At 44.5% G+C, this 18,535-nt stretch overlaps 1 protein-coding gene across 1 annotated transcript in view; it reads right to left on the reverse strand.

Annotated features, from left to right (window-relative positions):
- Positions 1 to 18,535, reverse strand: part of LOC135400460 (uncharacterized) — a 73,720-nt gene that overhangs the window by 34,363 nt on the left and 20,822 nt on the right. Inside the window, exons 6-7 of the mRNA XM_064632293.1 lie at positions 8,901 to 8,974; positions 8,176 to 8,294 (exon numbers count right to left, since the gene is read on the reverse strand). Of these exons, the coding sequence (XP_064488363.1) occupies positions 8,176 to 8,243 (68 nt within the window). The 5' untranslated portion in view covers positions 8,244 to 8,294; positions 8,901 to 8,974. The remainder of the gene's footprint in view (positions 1 to 8,175; positions 8,295 to 8,900; positions 8,975 to 18,535) is intronic.

Below are 18,535 nucleotides of genomic sequence, written 5' to 3' on the forward strand. Positions count from 1 at the left end.
TCGTCGTCGCGCTGTGTAGTGTACTTGCGCCCAGTGGTGATGGCTTTTAACGTCACATCAGCTCTAGCCTCTGTGCCATGCTGGTGCGCACCCCAGGGTCATGCGCATCAGGACGCAGCATGAGGAAGACGCTGCGAGGCAGTGCGCGAAAGCTTTGATGGAAATGTGGGATGAAATGAATGCCATGAACGCTTGTCCTGCCGCAGTGGTGCTGAATGATGAGCACTGCGCTGAGCACAGAGCTGCTACGCACTCTGTGTACTGCAAACAGGAGTTCACCGAAGATCTAGGCCGTGTCCGGTATCGCGGCCATTCAAAGCATTGTAGTGTGGGCGAGACAAATTATAACGCGACATTGTGTAACCCCTGTAACGTCGCATGCACAAGGAGGGCAAAATTGCCGATCATGGTACACAATTTGTCCTACGGTTTGGCCAGACTGCTACGGGAATTTCACTTTCTTAGGTGGAAGGGACCTCCCTTCATTGTGACCAGCTCCACGGAAAAAATTCGTTCATTTGAAATTGGCACCTTCCTGCAGAGGCGTTTGAATACTTGATGCAGGTATTTGGAAACGGCTACGAAATTATACTTCGAAAATGTGTATTCCCGTACAGCCATGTCACTTCTTCCGCGGTGTACGATGAATTGGTCTTGCCGGAAAAATCCTCCTTTCGAAACGATCTCACGGGGGAGGATATAAGTGAGGATATAACTGAGGATATATTTGAGGGATTATAATGCATCGTACTTGAAAACAGATGCCCTATTACATGCGGACGTGATGCAGCACTTCCGACGTCTGTGCTACAGCGCGCGCAGACTGGAATTGCTTCATTGTGTTTCTCTGGTATCCTATTCGTGGCAATGTGTAAATTACACGCAGGCAAAACCCAAGTTAATTATCGATGAGGACATGTACAGAACCATCGAATCGGGTGTTAGAGACAGGCTCTGTCAGACGAGCAGGCGTCATTTGCGGGCTAACAACCCTCTGTGTAGTGGCTATGATCCTGATAAAGAGGGGGTGTACATATCATACACAAATTGCAACAATGGTTACGGATTCAGTATGATAAAGCACCTGCCCGTCGGCGATCTCGAATTGGGTCGAGGGTTTTAGCTCTGCGTGCATATTTTATGTGTCACCCTCACCCTCACCTCATGACTTGGAGTATCCAAAATCTGTCCACGCTCTGACACGGTACTTCCCCCTGGCTCCCGAGAAGGTAGTAGTCCCAAAGGACTAAGAAAATGTTCGAGCAGCCTTCAATGAGGAAACCGCGAGTCGCCTCCTGAGTCGGACAGAATGTGTGAGGGTGGAAATTTTGCCGCAGGATTGTGTCATGTATGAAATGCGCAAAAGAAAAGTGTGATGTGATTTCCCCCTTCAGATTGGCTTTACAATTTTAGAACCGAGTAAAATAACGATGTACTCATTCTACTATGAAACCCTCTTGAGTAAGATCACTTGTCCGCTGATTACATGTTACTCTGGCATGGATCCTCTTATCCTCGGCCTGTTCTCCAAGACACTACGAAGATCAATTGCGATCGATCGCTGATGACCATTTAGATTTCTCTTCCTTTGACCAGGATCATCCACTGTACAATGAAAAGAACCCCGGTAGACTAGGGGCTTTCAAACCGAGACTGGTAGTGTACCTATCGAGGAAGTAATATGTTTAAAAGCTAAAATGTACTCCATGAAATTAGCTGGAGGAAAACAAATTGCAAGAGCTAAATGGGTAAAAAAATATTTTACGCAAGCATGTCCTTCATGAGACATACTCCTCAAGAACACACATGGTCCTCAGGATGTCACTACCGTGTCATCGTGTCCTCGTCCTTCGAGGTGTATTCCCAGAACGTCCTGAGGATGACAGTCGCGGACTGCCTGTGAAGGGTCATTCAGGTAAGTCCTGTGCCCGTCCCTGTGGGTAGACAGCAGGACGAGAAACATGTTTAGTTTAACTGTTCACTCCCTAAACACATTTGTTTCGTTTTTTTGTGCCGATCCTTGAACCCGATTGATATCTTTCAGAAATAAAGGGTGGCCCAGTGTAAAATTTTCAGCCTTCTGAAAACGATGAGTGTGTACAATACATAGAGCATTTCTTGTGGAAAGGACAGGAACATGCAATTTTGTGGCACTGTTTTTGACGTTCCAAAGTCCTACCTGAATGTCTCAAACCAAAAGGAGTAGAAAACAAAGACTTTGCAGTGGTACAGAGCTTTGTTTTGTGTCGCAGACGAGCATAACTCTCGAATACACAGAGGGTCGCGTAATAAGCAATATATAGTGTCTGTATTTCGTTCGGGGGATAATTCTTTTACCTTTCGGAGTGGGTTTCTTAGACTTTTTTCTGTGTGTTTTATATTTCTGTCTGCTTTCTGTTTAAACTGCAGTGCTTGCTGTCCGTTATGGAATGTACTAGAAACGAACAGTCAGACTTTATTGCGGCAGTTAACCAAGATGTATGGAATCAGTATGAAAGTGTTTTCTGTGCAATAAAGAAACATTGATATGGGTTCTCTGATGAGTTGGGAGCTACTTTATAAGTGTGCATACTGAAAAAGAGATATGAATATGGCCCATCCTAGAAATCCTCTAGCGCTGTTCTCAAGTTGTCCTCACGTAGGATCTGTGGATGATCTGAGGATGCAATGAGTAAGCTATATAGTGCCAAAATGATATGCTGAGGATGATTTGAGGATCAGATTCACCACCCTGGGGATGTCACCCCTATCCATGCATGATGGTCTTAGGATATCCCTGGGATGACAATGTGTTGTTGTGGCTGTGATACCTTGTTCAACCACACAAGCATATCAAATGAGCAAGTGTCAATAGTTGGCAAGAAACAGCGCATGTACACCATCAGACACGTCAAAAGAACTTTGATGGCATATCCGACGAGAGGCGATACCTCTGCAATGACATCGACTCCTACCTTTACGGAAGCTGTGAACACAGTGAGTTTAAACGCGTGTTGAAAATAGTGAAACTCATAATGTTCTTTTTTGCTTCAGAAGATGTCCAGGAAGAGAATTAATACTTCTGTGGCATTCTGTTCTCTCGTGCTGTTTGGCACTGGGCCGTGGATGGAGAAGGACGAATGCTTGGGTGATCCACATGGTACTTATGCGAAACACGCCATGGATACGAGCGGAAATGTCCAGTGTGCCGCGGGTTGCATCTCCAAGGTCTTGTGTCGTCGGTGTCTATGCCGTGTTGCTAGACATCGATCAAACCTGTTTTTTTCGTAAACATCCGGGAAAAGAGCAGCAATGCTTGCTCCAGCATTTATTGTTGCTCTGAGGTTCCTGGACATCCTCGCAGACCCTCATCTAAGGCAAGCAGTTGCAATTGCAGGCATTTGGTATTCCGTTCCGTAATGATCTCCAACGGGCAGTGATGGTCCGGCACCGCGAAGTACACCAGCGGCTTGCTGCTTACGTTCATCGCTTAGGTTAATCGCTGCTTAGGTGGCCAGTCGATTCTCGGTTTTGCTTTGAGCAGTAGTCCTAGGTTCCTTCACCAATCTGGCATATGGGTCTGCACCAGGTGTTGTCCACACCAGGAATGGGTAGAAGGTACTGCTGCATGCACGCTGGTAGCCTCTGCGACTTAAGTCCAGGACAAGACCCATCTGAATAATGAAGTCGCGTCCCAGGATAATTGCTCCTGCCAGTCCAGGAAGGTGAACAAAGCGTTGTCTGACCAATGCCCATCGACGGTCATGGTAAGGTGTACCACACCACCGGCAGGTACAACTGCATGAGAGGCGAGTCTTAGGCGAGTCCTGGTCGTCCGTACGGAGATGTTCCGCTCCCGGCACCAATCGTGGATGGTCGTGTCGCCAAAACAGCTGCTCCGGTGTCCACCAAGCCTGCAACGTCTTTGCATAGAACGCGCACCACGATAAAGAGTCCAATGTTGCAGATGTTATCTTGCAATTGGCACGCAGGCGAGGCCGAAGCCACTGTATTATCAGAAACCATAGCAACCATAGCACAGTAAGAAGTAACTTGCCTCTTATCAATGTTGACTCTAGCCGACGACGGGAATGTGTACTCTGCAGTTACTGCCGTCGGTATTAGGAGCTTCCCTGGGGCGTTCGTTCCGTTGTTCGTTCGAGCGTGTGAGCGAGTAACCGGTGACTAGAAATGACTAATGGGTTTATCATCATGTATGAGAGGTAGCCAATGAGATCCTGAGCCAATCACTAGGCTTAGAAATGAGTGGAATCCCTGGACAATAGACAGGTGAGCAATGCGGAAGCCTATGATCAGACTTTGAAGTGAATCGAATAGACCATTTTTGTGTCCATGAGCACGTGAGTTGATAGGGCGGCAATGAAGGGTAGCCAATCAAGTAGGCACTGGAGGGATCATCGTGAAGGGGCACAACCTGGATCGAGCAATGAGCATGAAGAGGTGTATCTCTGACCGACCAACTAGAGGACTTAGAAGTGGCTTGACCTGGATTCGAACTGACCGGCTTTCGATTAGAAATCCCTAGACTGAATTAGAAAAAAATCGTTCTTGTGGGGGACGAATCTGTACTACTAGTGGATACATTCTTAATAGGCGTTTTTTCTTTCTACCGCTGTGTTTCAGCTCCGGCCACTGCATCTTTCTTCCTCAGTTGCTCCTCTTTGTTTCTTCCTAGTATTTCCGTTACGGACAATGAGTGCGAAGCTTTAAAACGCAAAAAAGTTCTTATAACCATGAACTTAGAAAGGCAGAGGCATACCTTTCCAAAGCGAAAACAGATACTATATAATGCTTGTCCCGTGAGCTTCCACAAATTCGAGTCATGTTTGCCTGCGAGTCAAACTAAAGGGCGAGATGTGTAAGTTCAATGCGATTGCGTATACTGATGACACTGGACTGAAGAACAGCTTTGCGTATTCACTCATTATAACGTTAACGTCTGTGCTTCTTACTGCTTTTGATTTGAGGCATTCAGTTGGTTCAGCGAGAGTCGAATTCACGCCGCGACACACCTGCCATGTCTCTCTCTCTCCTCTGATAATGTTCCATGCAACATGCATCCCGTCAGGAATCCCATTCGGACAATTCTTCAAACGACCGTTGCGGTACATCCTGCGGATGTACGGTTAGGGACGTCAATTCATGTAAGCTCCCAAAGATGTCAATCTGATATTCGTTTCAGGACATGGACGTTGGGATCTATTTCGAACATCCGCAGGAAATAGTGTTTTGATGGGAATTGAGGTCCATTTTGTTTCATGCCCTCCCACTGGACACTGATTTGAACATTATGGGTTCAACTTGGACGCTCTCATAGGGAACTCCAGTTCCATTCGGTCTCTGTCTCCAACTAGTCATCCCAACTGGCAGACAATTACCCACTGTTGGCGCAACAGGCACCTGATTCCAATGTAAAGTTGTAAATAAAGTGATGTGTTGGTGAGTGTTTTCAATACAATTAGTTAGCGCATGTGTACCTAATCTATTAATGCGACCAGTAATCAACAATGGTTTATTTAATTTCGTCATTGTATAGATTAGTTCGTCCTTCGAATGGCGAGATTTTTCAGTATAAATAACAGAAAATGCGTAAATTAGGTTTCATAGCCACAGCTGGATAGCGGCATAGCGGCAAATGAAGTTCGTGGTTCTACACCGAACGAGCAAGGCTTTCACTTCAGTTTGGAACCGAAACCTTGATGCTCTCATCGTCATGTCTACACCAACGTCACGTTGGCATCGATTGCGTCGTTTGTTTAGCTCCATCAATAAAGTGTTTTGTCAGGTTTTTCAAACATGAACATCATTGTATCTGTGCCGTCAGCTTCTGTGTTCTGTGTAGAATTTTCTCTTCGCACTCGTGCACCAGCTGAGCCACGAGAAAGGACAAGCGGCTCGTGCATAAGACAGTTGTGAATTTCCTGAACTCTCAATCTCAACTAAGGTACTCGATAGATATGTATGTTTATCTGAGCCCCCTTATGACGTATATAGCTATAGCTTTTTAATGGCTATAGCCAGATAGTTATAGCTTTTTAATAAAAACCTGTTGTGTTGTTCTTTGAAAATGACCATTGTCAAGTACTTTGTTCTGAGCAATTCCTGTCAAGAAGACTAGTCTGACAACAACAAGTTGTTATTTTCTGCATATGATCGTGTGTCGTGTTCCCCGGTGAAACCATAGCTGTAGCCTTCCGTGTAGCCCTCCGTGGCTGACCCGGCAAGGTTACATGTTTCCAATTGGAGACCCAACTGAGTCCACCTGGACCACTTGTTCTATCCATTTGAAGTGAATTGGAGAGCGACCATGGGACCATGCAATTGTTAAGCCTGAGCATGCCAGTTATTTGAAATGGGGGACCAACTGATTGCAAATGGTTTCAGTCCACTGGGAGACAAAAACACAACGGGAATTCCAATTTATTTGAATGGGAAAATGTCGAATTGAACCAGTTCCTTTTTTTTCAACTGGGCAAGCATCGTCCCGCCTCTGGCACTCTTGAATGTTTCCCTTACGACTGAAACAATCATAACTAACTTCGCGGATGTTGCGCCGTATGCACGAACGTCGACGACGTGTGTGTCTCTAGCTCAACGTGTCACATAATGGGTACTTGTTGGATCGCCACGAGGCGTCCTTGTCACTACTGTGCAATACAGTGCAACGACAGCTCCGACAGTATATACAATTCGATCACATCAGCCCACAGTAGACGTTCATAATTCTTTGACACATTAGTTATTCACGTGATGACTGGGAATGACAGAAACTCTTATCACATTGACTCTGTTTTTTTTCTCTTCTTTTCTCATTAGATTCTCTCATTAGATGTCGATTCTGAGAGAAAAACAAGAACAAGTGACTTATATATGCGTTTTCTGCTCAGTGTTCTGGCTACATAAGCTCGCTGTTATGTGCAACATCTGTTCAGCCATATTACAAAGCACGTCCCCAAGAACACACGCGATCCTCAGGATGTCCTCAAAGTGTCATCACGTCCTCGTCCGTGATGGGATGAACGGAGGAGGTCCACAGGCTGTCATCATAGGAGCTTCCAGTGATTGTCATTTGCGTACATCCTGCGGTCGTCAACCGGAGGACAAGCACAGGAGAAGTAAATTATTTTAATACTGCGTTGTGCATTTTAATATCTGCTAGCCAGTAATCAACTTCCCGATTTATTTCTCATTATCCAATACAATCAAAGAAGGAGTGCTCATGCATAAATATTAAAAAAAAACGAACAAAAATATAAAATAAAAAGAGATATAGGGACGCAAATACTGATCGTCGGATTTTAAAGGAATTCGTCCATGTGCAGCGTTTGACGTGCACTAAAATACAGTTTGCTAGACCTTTCACTGCGGTCTTGTTCCATGAGTGTCCGCAAAGGGTCCCTGGCAGGAGGTTGCGTGGAGCCTTTTATTTCCCGAAGAGACAAAAAATAATAGCGTTTCACTGCTCAAGCTTCACTTACTATGCATGCATCAAACCAAAGCAGTAAGAAACACGGACACTACCTTGCTAGCGATTTAATACTCCAAGGAATTTCTCACTTCATTGTTGGTTATGTGCGAAATCAAGTTAAACTTAGATACCTCACCCTTTGGTTTGACTGAGATGCGAAGAGGACTCCAGAATCTGCTGAAGTTCGGAAGTCAAGCAATAACTTGTATCTGTTCTGTCTTGGAAAGGAAATGCTGCTGCATCATATGCCTTTCTAAGCGGTTTCGCAGGTTTTAGTGACCTGGGGGCCTCTTATATATATCTCTTTTTTTTTTGCCTTTTAAGCTGTGACACTCATTGTTTGTGATGAGAAATACGCTGAACGAAATACAGATGAGAAACCACGAATGGTAGCTGGTGACCGAGGTTGAAAATATATAAAAAACACACACACGCTGACTGGGTGCTGCAAATGTGCCCTCACTTCCCAAAATAAATAATTCACTAAGGTATCTGCTTGCTCCCAGAACTGTACTAGCCGCGTCATTTGGTATCTCCCATAGGAGGTCCTGAGGATATGACGGGGAGTCTCACTTTGTCACATTTCTAACAAATTGAGGACCTAGTAGGGAAGTCCTGGGGATGTTAGCCCTGTCCGCTGATGACTTTCCCCGGACGTACCTAGGAAGTCATTGTGTTCTTGGGGGTACTATTCAGCCTCCACTTACTCGTTTTCCACGTTCGTGTACTCAAAGACATGCGTGTATGTTGTCTTCTTTATAAGTCCTACGGGCATCGTTCGTAAGTAGCACGTCTCTTTTTTTCCAGGTATAAACTGGTGAGGGATCTGAAACAAGACCCTTAAAAGCATGTGATGCTTTGCTTACAATGTGATGCTTGCTGACAAAACGTTATAGTCACGACTATTTGTGCTGGCCTTCCTTATCTTCATAATTGCTGCACGAGTCGAGATGGCACGCACGCGAAAATAGTCTATTTCTCTCGTACCTTTTTTAAACCGAAATGGACTAGGTCTGGGGGACACCACTAAACAATCTGCAGCGTTAGACAATTCACTGCACTGCTAATGTCAACAGATGTTTACTGGAACCAAAACATTCGGCTGAGTCGTTTAGACAAATAATTATCACTATGAGGGTGGCATGTTAAAAATTGAAAAACTACGCCGGTAACGTATCGCAAATAGTAGTAGGTAACGGTTGCCTGTCGCCATCGATTAACTTTTATGAGATCACTTTTATGAGCCTTTTGCATATCCGTATTCTATCCAAAAGACCATGTGCGTTGCGTAACTGATGTCTCCTTTCCTTCCAAAGGTAGCATTTCGTGTCACTTTCCTGGATACAATCTACTTACAGTCTACAGTCTATACACTCTATATTTAAACTATAGTTAGGAAGGCTACATTCATAGAGGAGCAAGATGAACTCACAGTCTCATAGAGATGGATGCCTGGTTCCGATCGCACCTTGGTAAGTATCTGCAGCTGTTGGGGCGTGAAAGGGCCTGTAAAAATACAAGGTCATTAGCGGCAACACAAAGTAAGGGGGAGAAAATGACATTGTATGTGGGGTACAAGAAGCAAAATCGCACCTGCGAGCGAGTCTTCGCTTTCCACAATAACGTCACAGGTGGAATGTGGTCTGATTTGTTCACAGCTCCTTAAAGGTGCAGTCACCCGGCATTTAACGTGGCACGAAATACTGTTTCATTCTCAAGGGTGTCTCACGTAAGGTGTCAAAACATTATATTTAAATATCTACAGGTCGGAAAATTATGGGGTCAATGTTATTCGAGTTTCGAGAGTTTTTGCCATCGTGTGAGAACACTTTTATGAATTTTTCGCCATGGGAAATTTAATTTTTCGAAATAAAGTCTGGAAATTGCCTAGTCAACCTAGCATTTTTTTCGACAGATTCGGGAAGAACGGGTCGGGTTTAGCCCACGATGGAAAAATTAATTTCGTGGTACAAAAGCAAGGAGGGGAAATAATTTGGGAAAATATCCCATTTCGGGCCGCTCAAATTGCCGCTAGCCTTTCGCATCTCGTCAGAGTGCCCTGGGAAGCGACGCCTAAAAAACAGTCGCCCCGCCCCTTTAATTCCCCTCTTAACGCCCTCATGTTTTCATCGACAGGTTCACTTGGTGATTGCGTTTACCTTCGGGTTTCTTTATCGTTGCTTTAGGAATACGGCTCGCCAACCTGCATGATATGAAGGGCCGATAGCAAAGCTATGACCTCTGCAACCCGTGTCTGTGTGTGTTGGGATGCCGTTCGCGCCCCTTTGCAGCTGTCTACGACGGCCCATACCTCGTCCTTGGACGCCACAAAAAGTTATTCCGCCTTCAGTCATCTCCTTAAATAGCGACTGGTTGTCAGCTCTCCCGCTCAGTCTTGCACTGATGATGCCCATCGTATGACAGGCGAAACGTCTGCTTAAAGTTTGTTTGTTTGTTACGTTAAGTCGGAGTCCTCTCTTTCTTTCGTTAAACATGTCTACCTGTATTCACACACTTCCTTAGACCATGGGTTTAGTGACGTCGGGTTTAAATCGATCACGTGAGACTTTCATTCGCCAATCCTGGATCACCACCGCATGCTGTACCGCATGCTGCTGTGAAGCCTATGGCACCGCTCATAGCGAGCTTCCTGCACGGCGCATGCTCATTTCGCCAGAGTGTGCGAGAAGCGATGGTGGCCGGTAGGCCAAATGCCCAGTTAACGAAGAATTTTTAATCAAATCTTGGGTAAGTTTTGATTGATATAGTTATATGAAGCGCCCAGGGGACGGCTTTTATCACAATGGGACGCATATTTGCCTCGAATATTTCGTTTCGATCATCTACCCAGGCTACTAAACTGGTGGTTTAAGCCCCATACATTTGAACGGGACGTATTTTGAACTATGGGAAGGGTTTAACGTCGGTCTAAGTCCGTTGCAACTACTGTGATTGTGTGTGTTGAAAAAACTATCGCAGAGTGGCTGCGGTAAGCGACGTTGCACTGATTCGAAGTTAACTGGTAAAAATTAAGCAGAATCGGTTTAAATGCACGGTTGGTAAAGAAAACGGCGAAACGCTAGACCGGGGGCACGAAATGCGGCAGTTGTTTTTAGAAGTAACTATTGCGAACTCTTGCTTGGCAAACGTAAAAAACACCCTCAGAGTGTGGTCAAAGAGAGTGACATCGACATGTGCCATTGCCCATTGGACAAAATCCTATACCGATCCAAGGGGCCGAGAGAGCGTGCGGATGGCTGAACGTCAATGTGCATCTTCAAAAACAAAGTACTAGTATAATGCTGGCGCTTTTTACGAGTGTCATCTCCTGGGATACACACTGTGAGCGCCCCCGTTATTGTACAGTAAGAGCAATAACATGCTAGATGGTTGTTGCGAGCCCCGATCGAGAAATTGAAGGGCATTATTGACTGGCATGTTTATCAACCATCCGAGTATCACTTCGTGGTGTCGTCTCTTCGCAGCGTGTCTAATCATTAAGCCTATCTAACAATGCAATAGGACTGATCATAAAGTGCTTTAGGGTCTTGCGGCTGTTGTGCGGATACTATAAAGGCACGGAGATATTGCATGCTGTCGCACAACACTGAACACGAAATTTGAGCAGGTTTTACGTTCCTCCCGCACCTCCACGAAAGGTGTAGCAAAGCTGGATAAGTACGAGAAAACAGTACGAGCACACATCACGCGCCAGTCATCGTTGTCGTTCCGACACGTCACACTATTATGCAAATATCGAAACAAAAGCGGACGAGGTCCCCATTTCCCCTGGATTCACATGCAAGCATAGATGAAACTGAAATGTGTGCTTTACTAATTTCAGCATGCCACAGCAGAACAGACCAATGAAGAACGGTTCTTCAGGTATCGTCTTGCTACTGCTACATTAGAAGACATTCAAAGAGACAGAAGCTTACTTCTGTATTGATTTATCACCTGTTAACAGTAGATATACTGCTGCTACTGCTGCTTCTGCAAATGACGCTACACAGGAATGTGCTAAAGGAGGCTGCAAACATTTTGGAAGCGTCATTACTTTTCAAGGTTAACTATTGCAGGTGCATAACCATGACCAATCACTGACAACTTTTGTGCATTGTATAAGCACAGATATTCTGAAGATCCCTTCTCGAAAATTATCTGATATGGACTCATTCATCACAACAACTTTGTATTCGTGGGCTTTGTGTTTATATCCAGACAATAAAGGCTGTTACGTAGTTCCACAAGGGTGACTTTTTTTCGTAGACGCGTGCACTCTCGATATCCTGCTCAACTAGTTGCCCGGCCACATGAGAACATAGGTGAGCAACGGCGCAAAAGGGGAAAAAATCCTTGCTACAGTCCACATGCTGACTCCATTAATATACCTGAAGTATCGTACTGCAATAGTTGAATTGAACAGGAATAAAGGGGAATGTGTACAGAGACCTTGAAGCACCCTAACTCGGCTTACATCACCCTTACATGAGCTGCAATCACTGCATATAGCACCTTTCAGATGAACATAACAAAACATAGGCTATAGACTCATCAATAGATGGTATTGACAATTATAATAGTAGTCAACTGGTACATGCAACATGAAACTGGAAATGTGGTTCTGCCATACTGTAGCATGAGCACATGGATAAATTGTAATGGCCACATGACAGTTGTCAACTACTTAAAAGAAAGAATTAGCTTGCGTTAACATCGGTACAGATTTTTCCAGCCAGTGCAGCAATTTATATCTACACTGAGCACACGAGCACGTGGGAGAACATGGACCCATGTTAACAGTACCTATCGTTCTTTTACGTTATTGACAGCTTCCACATGACCACGTGGTTTATTTCTGTGCTTATGTCTTTAGTGTGGGAATCGATGACAGTGCTAACCCAAGCAGCACACCATCATTGGTCCAATATCGGTCCAGCATTGGCAGCCAATATAAGTTACATTGGTCCAATATTGGCCGTGCAACTCGGTCCGATTTGCGCCAATGAAACTGCCAATATTGGTCCAATGTTGCAAGCCCGTGGTGAGCCAGTGAAAAATATGAATGGTACTTATAGTAACTAGTCTTGTTTTAATTGGTTTCAAAATGTAGCACGACAACAGGAACGCATCATATTACAAATAATTATTTTTTCTTTCATTTGTTTCGTTATAATTTTTGTGTAGATACTGCAACTTTGCCATCGGCGGCACGCGGGGGTGAGATAGTAAGATCCCCCTTGGTCTAGGGTATGGGTAGTCCCATAGAACAACCCGTCAAAGAAAGTATATGCGAGCATCCCTCAGCAGCCTTCATTGGGAGCATCGCTGTAACAGCCAGAATCATTGGCAAAGTTACCAAGTTTTACGCACAACCCGCACCTGGTGTTCAAGGTAGCATAACTCTAATACATACTCTAAGGCATACGTCTTAGCAACTTACAACCAATTTGTAAGTAATTCGAGGCGCCTAACCTATAACAGCAATATTCATCCCTATCAAGAATTGTGTTTTTTATTTCAACTGCCGCTTCCACTGGCGTTCTTTGCTTCGCCGCCAGTAAAACCGATATTTTATTGTGCGTGTCTTGAAGTGTGTTACTCGAATAATTTCAAAATCAGAAGTATATCGACCGTACAAATAAGGATTATTTGTTGCCAGAATATTTCGCGGGACCACAAGTTATATTTTATAAGTCCTATCCTGGTTTTTACCCCTCACATAACGCATATGTTAGCAGTATTTAAGTACAGCCATTTTCCACCGAGGGTTACCAATGGAGTGCCAATGAAGGTGCATTGATTGAAAGCTGCCTGCATTGGCACTTTGGTTTGATGGCAAACCAATGTAACGCCAGTGAGGCACCATCGTTCATTGAGCAACTCCAGAGCATAATTATATGGGCGACGTGGCCTCAAACTGCAATAACAATGGTATATTGGTCATTTTCTAACATGATATTCAGTTTTCCATACTTCCGGTTGAGCCAACATAACGCCAATACAGCCAATAAAGTGCCATTTCTTGGTTCTTTATTGACTTGATGGGGCCTCCTTAGGCCCAGTGAAACCGGGATAGTGTCAATATTGAACCGATATTGCGTGCTGCCTGGGAAAGCAGGGTAAACATGCACGAATGTTACACGAGCTTTTCTTTTACGTTGCTGATAGCTGTCATATGGCCACAGATTTCATCCATCTGCTCATGTGTTCAGTGAGAATATAGCGCTAAGCAAAAAAAAAAAAAAAATACGGTGTCCTTTTGTGTCTCTTGAAGCTCAAGGTTTTTCTTTCAGGCAAAAATGTATGCACGCTGTTCTGCATCATTTTGTGAGGTAGGACTGTTAAAAATTGCTCGACGGCACTGCAGCTTTGCACTGGTGTGATATGTGTGCTTTTGTTGTGTAGCCTCATATCCTGTAAAGGTAAACCTTAAGAATGGAAAAACACATCCCTATGGAATCATGCAACATGATTTATCATATACCCCTGCATCCATATTGCAATCATGCTTCCATTTATCGAGAATGCCACATGCCTCTAATATGGCTGTGTCGTGCCTGTCTTATTATTATTATTATTGCTTAGAAATGGTACGGTACAAGTACATAAAAAATTGGGCTGAGAGAGCAAGACCTGTCGTACAGCCCAGGAAGAAACATGGGTATATAACAATCTTACATGAGTCTTGTGAGGATTGTTCAGACAAAAAAAAAAAAAAAAAGATGAAGGTGGAGGTTAAGCAGCAAACGAAAAACGGGAATACGTGTTATTTTGATAATAACAAAGTAGTCAAACCGAAAGCAAAGAGTAAGTACATATGCCATTCAGCAAAAGGGAGTTGATACCTATAAAACAAGCTATTTGTAGCCAAAAAGAAAATAAACAATGTGACACAATATGAAATGCACAAAATCTCAAGCGGAAAAAGTCAAATGATAAAAGAAAGATCATACATGTGAAGAACAAACAAACAAACAAAAACAAAGCATTTATAGCCGAGAAACAAATTGTCAAACAAAACACGGTTTATGTCATATGAAGACAATTATCCCTAATGGCCTGTTCCCGGAGTTTGAAGTGAAGCGTAATTGACGTGGCAGCTCGTGCCACAGTTGACCACGGAAGGAAAAAATAGAGAAGAAGCCGTAGTTGGTACGACTAGTAGAGTATTGTAGAGTGTACATTGTATGCCTAAGTGGGTAAGGGGTGTTGTAGTTCTGTACGGGGATTTGGTGCCTACTAGAAGGTGAGTAGGATAAGTTGTGCATGATGCTTGCTAGTTTACATCTGAGAAGTTTATAGATGTTGAGTATCCGCATGTAGGGGAAGGCAAAAGAAACAGAGTCACGAGGCCCCAGCGAGAAGATTAACCGAAGTGCCCGCTTCTGTGCTATGAGCAACGGATGCAAGTTACTGGAATATGTGAGCCCGTATACCTCGAGGGCGCAGGCAAGATGAGAATGAACGAGGGCATAGTATACAGCACGCAAGATGTGGATGGGAACCAGGTTTTTGATACGAGCAAGGGCGTAGAGTCCTGGAGTAATTCTGCTTCTAACAGAGTCAATGTGTGGCTGCCAATTAAGGTTTTCTTGCAGAGTAACTCCCAAAAAACGAACACATGAGGAGCGGGTTAGAGCTTGTTTGTTACCAGCTCAGGTGTATGCTAAGTGTCCACGGTTTTTCCTGTATGACATGTCCTGTACATTACCTACACAAAACGGGTACTGTCATTTCATACCAGATATCCTCTGGCTTGACTTGCACTCCACCCCTAAACACCCCTCAATGTACTGCTTGCGACACGGTTGTCTGAAATCCAGCACCCCGTGGTTTATCCCATCTCAAATCTCGAGGTGTTACAACACCATTTATTTCGAGTAAGAGACACGTGGAGCATATGGTCCACTTCTAAATACAATATTGGAACAACATTTTCGAGGGCAATCAAGGAAATATGTGCTGCAGAACTACTGACACGCCATTTTAGACAACCGTGTCGCGAGCAGCACAGTAGTGAGTGGAGAATGAACAGAATATGGGCATACTACGGTCACAAAGTTCTGATGTAACTAAGGATGTGTCACCAGCACTATGACAAATAATTCTTACATCTATTAATCTGTCACTCGAAACAGTCCCTGAATGCTGTTGCAATGCGGGACCCCACGACATACATTTATTACTGGAAAGCTTCCTACCTCCACCTCATCACCAGGAGAATATGTGCCGAGTGATATGTGGGGAGTGTTTAGGCATTGGCGGTGGTGAAGGTTTCGCATGTAATGGTAGGATGATAAGGCCAGTGGAATTGTTTACAGTGGCAGTACGAAGTCGAGAGAGAAGCTTGTAAAGAATGAGCACGGAAAAATAGATAAGTCCCGAACCAGGTGCATAAAACTGTTTGCTCAATAATAGATGCCTTTGAACAAATAAGCACAATGCAATTATTGAACAAAATAGCAGCACAGGCTTTTTGCAGCAGTTATTGCGTGTGCTTTCTTTGGTTCATTCCTGTTTACTCCATCATTGAAACACCACTGTTGAAATCGATGTAAGACCTCCTTCTTTATTAGATAATTTGGTTCATTTTAGCACCTATATTTTCTGTCCATGGTTCATGTACCAATTACGACGTTTGTGATGTCAAGTGCATAATATCAGACGACAAGTATGGCAAGTACGCTCAGTTACTGTAATGACAAACATTTACATTAGGTATGTTCCCATTTTGTGAAATTTCGTCAGAGCAAGACACAAACACGTCGTAATGATGAATCTTTGTTGGATGAACAGAACAATACATTTAGTGCTTAATGATTTTGTACAGTAATCTTATATGCTGAAATGCAGAAATAAAAGAGGTCAGCGTTAAGCACAGCAACACTGACGGGGGTTTACGACACTGGCAACTACTTCCACGCTCACAAGCAGGGACGCTCTGGGTAACATGACGGAAACAACGTTAAACAAACAAAAAACACACACAGGACGACGACGTAAACAAGGCAGCACCCTGAGTACGTTTTCCGTACGAGTCGCGCTCCAAAGAGCAAAGAGATGCTCTAACGCGTTGCAGATTTGTGAAACGTTAAAAGTACCACATCGATTTCTTACAACTATGACACCGTAAAAGTTATGCGTGTGGGAGTCCCATGCAGGATAAGGACACCCTTGCATCAGTGTTATTCCTGTTTACATAGCCTACAGTGATCAAGCAATGGCACACGCGTTGCGAATATCAGCTCGAAAGCGTATAAAAGACGCTGCTGGAGTGCCCCAGCAATCGAGAGGCTATCTTGATCGTTGCAGTTCACCACACAGGTTGCACAACAGACGATAAACAAGCGATGGTCGATGCGAATAAAGTTACTATACGCAACCACTGTCAACGACCGAACACCGACAAAAGCACAACGATCACCTGTGCGAGGACACATACTGCTGCCTTTCGAATAACATGGCAAACGCTCTCTATGTACACTTTTTAGCGACCATATCAACCACATGTCGCAGAGCTTTTCATTAACAAATACAGAGGTAGGCCTAACCGCCGATTACAGACACCCTGACCCGCAACCACCTGCACCAACGCCAGCGCCGCCTGAATTTCTCTTCCGTTAACAACCTCATAATCAAAAAACTAACGGGAACCTTCCTCTTCGCAGTACTGTCGTCTGCTACTTTCTTCCTCCCCTCAACCATCTCGTGACAATGTGAATAATGCGCATGTGTCGTGGACAACCTTTGGACTGCTTTTCATAGCCGGCGAGATCACGTGATCGATTTAATCCCGACATCAGTAAGACACTGGTTTAAGTCTGCTGGTGAATACGGGTGTTATCTTCTTCTTCCGAGTCACTCCGATAGGCCGCACCACTCAACTTGGGGATTGATCATAGTATCAGTCCCACATATGTCCAGCTTACCGGAGAAGATAATCCAAGTACCGGGGTTTGTCATTTTATTTGAACTTTCCGCACCGGTAGCACAACACAATAAAAAACAGCATCTTAGAAAATAGACGTTGTAACGTTTCGAAGCCCATGCAGGGTTCATCTTCAGAACAGAAGACTGTCGACCGTTAACTCTTTTTAAACAGGGGGCTATATCTATCCGGAAGTGGCCCTGGATGTTTATTCATGCAGCCTGTTGTTGTTTTGATAAACCATGACTCAAGGTTCCGTCGCACCCCCCCCCCCCCCCGACTTTCACGGGCTAAGATATCTGGTGACTCCAATCCAACCGTATGCCCCGTCCTTCCCACGTGTTCACACAACTCCGTAGGCTTACCTGGGTTCTTTTCAATGTCGTATCTATGTTCTTTCATCCTAGTTTTCACTTTACGGCCCGTTTCACCAATGTATGTCATAGAACAATCATGGCATGAGACACGGTAAACAACTTCATCTTTGGGATGGCTTAGTTCTTCAGGGTGGCCTTAGGCTTGGACGCCGCCCTGATGTTTACATCAGCTAAAATGCGCCTGATGGGCTCTGACACCCCCTTTAATATATGGTAGCGTGACAAACAACTGTTTCTCCTTGGCCCTTTCGTCACGTCGGCGGTTTTCTTGTACTCTATCATGTACGTCATTCAGGAGCGCTTCAGGATAGCACCTGCTTCTCAGGTTCTCCTTCACGGTCCCGATCTCATTTTGTTTCGCTTTAGGACTTGACGGAATGGTTCATGATCTAGACATTAGGGAACGGGCCACTGCTCTTTTGTGCTCCAGTGGGTCTGCTGACTCATAATGTAACGTTAGCCCTGTTTCACATTCCTTCCTAAACACCGTCGTAGCCAGGCCACCCGAAGCACTCCTCTTCACAAGGACATCCAAAAAGGGGAGTTCGCTTCCGCTTTCCCTTTCACAGGTAAATTGGATATTTGGGTGGACACCATTCAAAATGTCGAGGAACATGTCAACATGATGCGCTTTAACAATGGCAAAAGCGTGTAAGCGGCAGCAGAGGTAGAAAACTTCGCATCTACGAGAGCATAAAAATGGGCTCGAAGGACTTGAGGAGGAACATGGTCTCTGCGGACCTGGAGGTCAGGAAGACG

This window comes from Ornithodoros turicata, chromosome 7 (genome assembly GCF_037126465.1).
Source record: "Ornithodoros turicata isolate Travis chromosome 7, ASM3712646v1, whole genome shotgun sequence".
Taxonomy (NCBI): domain Eukaryota; kingdom Metazoa; phylum Arthropoda; class Arachnida; order Ixodida; family Argasidae; genus Ornithodoros; species Ornithodoros turicata.